Source organism: Solanum verrucosum, unplaced genomic scaffold (genome assembly GCF_900185275.1).
Source record: "Solanum verrucosum unplaced genomic scaffold, falcon-dt-bn FXZP01000288.1, whole genome shotgun sequence".
In the NCBI taxonomy this organism is placed as follows: Eukaryota; Viridiplantae; Streptophyta; class Magnoliopsida; order Solanales; family Solanaceae; genus Solanum; species Solanum verrucosum.
This window is the reverse complement of record NW_026019933.1, coordinates 626425-630769: the sequence shown is the minus strand read 5'-3', so window position 1 is coordinate 630769 and position 4345 is coordinate 626425. Positions and strand designations below refer to the sequence as shown.

General features: G+C 33.8%; 1 protein-coding gene across 1 annotated transcript; it reads left to right on the top strand.

Moving 5' to 3' along the window:
• The first annotated feature begins 505 nt into the window (after window positions 1-505).
• On the top strand, window positions 506-3988 carry LOC125833137 (L-ascorbate peroxidase 1, cytosolic-like). The gene is made up of 10 exons (XM_049512284.1): window positions 506-653; window positions 1388-1516; window positions 1897-2071; window positions 2165-2230; window positions 2861-2909; window positions 3027-3112; window positions 3198-3277; window positions 3418-3520; window positions 3611-3669; window positions 3784-3988. The coding sequence occupies exons 2-10, from the start codon at window positions 1398-1400 to the stop codon at window positions 3797-3799; spliced, it is 753 nt and encodes a 250-aa protein (XP_049368241.1). The 5' UTR covers window positions 506-653; window positions 1388-1397; the 3' UTR covers window positions 3800-3988.
• The last annotated feature ends 357 nt before the right edge of the window (window positions 3989-4345 follow it).

The window sequence follows — 4345 nt, the reverse complement described above, 5'->3', positions numbered from 1 at the left end:
TTGATGCTCAACTTTTCTAAAAAAAATTAATCGCCAAACAAAACTATTACTTTCTCTGTCCTATTTTATGTGATGTTTTATTCTTTTTAGTCTGTTTCAAAAAAAGTGTCCCTTTATTGTAATAAAAAATAATTTTAGTTTAAAATTTTTCTTTAATAATTTTTAGTCACATAAATATCTAAGAATGGTTTTAAATAGTAAATTTTAAAAATCTTATTTTTTTTCAAATACTGTGCTTGGAAAGATAAAAATGAATTATTAGTTGAGGCGAAGGGCTTTTTAGTCATTAAAATAGACAATTAAAAGTCCGCCTATGATGTGATGGAGTCCACGATTTTCACAAAAATCCAAAATTCTTCAAATTTTCAATTCACTCACCTACCAACCATACAACGAATCCAAAGATACTAATAAAGAAAGAAGAAATCCCATTTAGACCAATCTCAGCCGTTTATAATTCATATCTCAATCCTCACCACACGATCACACTAATCCAACGGTCCATATTCACCTACTAGAACCTTCTCTTTCTTCAAAACCCCCCATTATATCTTCCCCTTTTGGCTTGACTCATTTCCCATTTCATTTCAGTGCTTGTGCTCTGCTCGTGCCATTTGGTTTAACCTTTTGCATTTCCATTTCTGCTTCTTCAGGTTTTTATCTCATTCATCTCTCTACTCTCTAAAATGCTGTTTCTGTTTTTTATATGTATTTCATCCATTTTTTTTAATGGTTGATTCATGTTTTCATGCTCTTTTATGGCCGATTGAAGTTTTCAAGCTTTCAACCTCTTTTATGGCTTTCTGCGTTTTTTTTGGATTAGCTGCTCCTAACAGAGGCGGATCTGTGATTTTAAAGACGATATCTGAACTTGATGTGAATATTTTGTAGTACTATTGATGAAATTTTCAAGAAAAAAAAGTATATAAGTTGTTTTTTGATGAATGTATATATAGATGTTTTAACTATGATTTTAGTTTCTCTACGAACTTTTTTCTTTTCTAAAATGTGAAGTTGATTGAAGTCTTCAAGCTCTTTTACGGCCTTGATGTTGTGAAATATGTGTAGATGTTTTCCACTGCGTTTTTAGCGTAGTATTAAAATTTCTGAAACAGAGTCTGGATCCGTGATTTTAAAGACTACATCTGAACTTGATATAAATTTTTAAAATTTGCAAGAGAAAGATGTATGTGAATTGTTTTTTTGATGAATGTATGTTTTAGCTATGATTTAGTTTGAGAGGTTTTAGTGTCTAGGAACTTCTTTTTTCTTTGCTAAAATGTGTAGGTAGGTGAAGTTGATTTAAGTAACAAGGTTTTAAGTGTTTATGATCAGTTAATTTTTGATTGTGAAGCTTGGGATCTTATTGTGCTTAAATGTTGTGTAGAACAATTACTATGGGTAAGTGCTATCCCACTGTGAGCGAGGACTACCTCAAGGCTGTTGACAAATGTAAAAGGAAACTCAGAGGACTCATTGCTGAGAAGAATTGTGCTCCTCTTATGCTCCGTCTTGCGTATGTTCTTCAATTGGTTTTTTGCGGTTTCTACATATTTAAATTGTCCTATTTGTTTTTGTAAATGTTTAAAATGCTACCTAATTTTTCAATTTTGGCGTGGTTTATGGTATGCTAATTAGGTACTTTTTTATGTTAATGATGGTGGAGCTATGTTTTAAATAATGGTTGAATGATTAGTTTGACACTGAATACAGCACATTAGATCAAATGGTACAAGGAATTATAATTTTTGAGAATTTTGTATAAATGGATAGTATTACACATTTGTAAATATTTGAAATATGAACTTTCATGTGAATTGAAATGATAGCAGTAAATGTTTTACAAAAAAAGGGAAAGTTGTTCCATGACCTTAAAGATATTTTCTGTTCTCTCAGATGGCACTCTGCTGGTACCTATGATGTGTGTTCCAAGACTGGTGGTCCCTTTGGTACCATGAGGTTCAAAGCTGAGCAAGCACATGGTGCAAACAATGGTCTTGACATTGCTCTCAGACTCTTGGAGCCCATTAGGGAGCAGTTTCCCACCATCTCCTATGCTGATTTCTATCAAGTATGTATCCTTGCGTTGATTGTTAGTATTTTTTAACGGTTTATATTTGCTTTACAAAGTGCAGAACTGACTTGCTATTTTCTTTTGGTGCAGTTGGCTGGTGTCGTTGCTGTTGAAGTTACTGGAGGACCTGATGTTCCCTTTCACCCTGGCAGAGAGGTTAGTTAGACTGTCTATGCAGCTTTGTAGCAATTCTAATTGACTTGTCATGACTAATGAGTAGTGCTTACTTCCAAATTTGAGGCCCAATTAGTAAGGATACTGATATGTGGTACTGGGAACTTCTATCGAAATTTTATGCTTTTGGCACAAGTCTCTTCCGCTACAATTTGTGAAATACTGCTCTATTTGTATTGGTTAACTAAGATATTATGATATGCACATGCTTCACTACTGAAAATGTGTGTGTAAGTAACTCCTCCATTGTGAATTCTCATTCATACTCTTATCTTCCGTTTCCTACTTTATGTACATAAACTTTGTTCTACTTGTATATTCGAAGTTTGCCATTTTCACCCCTCTGGACCAAGTTTTGGTAAGTCATATTTATAATTTTATACCAACTAGGTTCTAATTTTGCAGTTGGTTGTTTGAGAAGTTTATACTGTTTACTTATTTTAACATCTGTTTTCTTCCAACATATTCTAATGATTTGTAAGGTGATTGTTCTCTTTATGCAATTTATACTTCATTAAAGTATTCATGCTGGTGTACAAGTGACTTAACCTTGTCAAGAGTTAAATTACCCATTTAGTGAAATCTGAATCTATGATTACATTACCTTTCCAGGACAAGCCAGAACCACCAGTTGAAGGTCGCTTGCCGGATGCCACCAAGGGTATGAATGATAGACTGATAGCTTTATAGAGCAAATTTTGATTGCACAACTCTGTAGAGGAACATAATATTTCTTGCAATTTGCCTGCGTTGGTAATCATATGTAAACCTAATGCAGGCTCTGACCACTTGAGAGACGTGTTCAAGAAACAAATGGGTCTTTCTGACAAGGATATTGTTGCACTCTCTGGTGGCCATACCTTGGTTTGCTGCCTGCTCTTACTGTTTAATCTTATTTTTTGCTAGGTTCTATTCCTACATACTTATTTCTTAGTGTTATTTTCTCCAGGGAAGGTGCCACAAGGAGCGTTCTGGTTTTGAGGGACCTTGGACCGCCAATCCTCTTATCTTTGACAATTCATACTTCACGTAAGAATACTAGACATGTCTTTTGTCAGTTCTCCATTTGTGGAATACTTGTTCAAAAAAAGTTGTTCATTTCTGGAGTAGTGTTTAACTGCAAACTATTATCAATCCCATTTTGTTTACAAGACATTTGTTATTGTCAGGGAGCTTTTGAGTGGGGAAAAAGAAGGGCTCTTACAGTTGCCATCAGACAAGGCTCTCCTCTGTGACCCTGCTTTCCGTCCCCTTGTTGAGAAATATGCTGCGGTTAGTATATATTAACTGTAAATATTATTCATCCAAGTTGTAAAATGCTGGCTGTATTGACTGATAGGAAGAGCTCTTTGCTTATGTCAGGATGAAGATGCCTTCTTTGCTGACTATGCTGAGGCTCACTTGAAGCTTTCTGAATTGGGGTAGGCATATAATATAACTAATTGAAAACTCATCTATATATCTTCTTATTGAAAGATATTACAATTCTGTTTAGATATTACGTCTAACCTATCAATTTATGTTATTAATGCCAGATTTGCTGAAGCTTAAGATGGTGATCGGAAGAGCTGGGAGTGGTGGCATGTTTTTGTTAATGGTTCATTTCTGAAAAGCTCGCTGGAGCTGTTGTGTTTTGCTGCTCTTTATATCATGATTTAAATTTGGCAGCTACATTAGACGATGATATTGTGACACTCTTCCAGCTTATTAATAAGTTTCTAGTATTTTGTTTTTGTGGTTACATCGCTTTTGTTTTTGTTAATTTTAAATTAATTACTTAGCTGAACTTGGTACGTTAAGGAAAGAAATGCACGATGTTTATTATAATATGATAAAATTTGGTTTAGAGATTGGATTGATGTTGTCGAGTTGTGTTTATTGTTTGTTAATTGATAAAAGGGCACAGAAATATGGAGAATAGAAACTACAACTATTGTTGTTAAGTTTTAGATTAGTAAGTAATAACTAAGCTAAAATTGTCTTAAATTTTTTAAAGCATTTAGACACATAATTTAAGATGTTTAATGTTACGTTGTATTCTTACGTATGTTTTTACTAGTAAAAGCAGCACCTTCATTATGGGATGGATGGATATTG

Excerpts from the sequence above, each read along its gene's own strand:
- LOC125833137 (XM_049512284.1), top strand. The coding sequence starts at position 1,398 with ATGGGTAAGTGCTATCCCACTGTGAGCGAGGACTACCTCAAGGCTGTT. Across the intron at positions 2,231-2,860 it reads CCTTTCACCCTGGCAGAGAG|GACAAGCCAGAACCACCAGT; the intron begins GTTAGTTAGACT and ends TTACCTTTCCAG. Across the intron at positions 2,910-3,026 it reads CTTGCCGGATGCCACCAAGG|GCTCTGACCACTTGAGAGAC; the intron begins GTATGAATGATA and ends AACCTAATGCAG.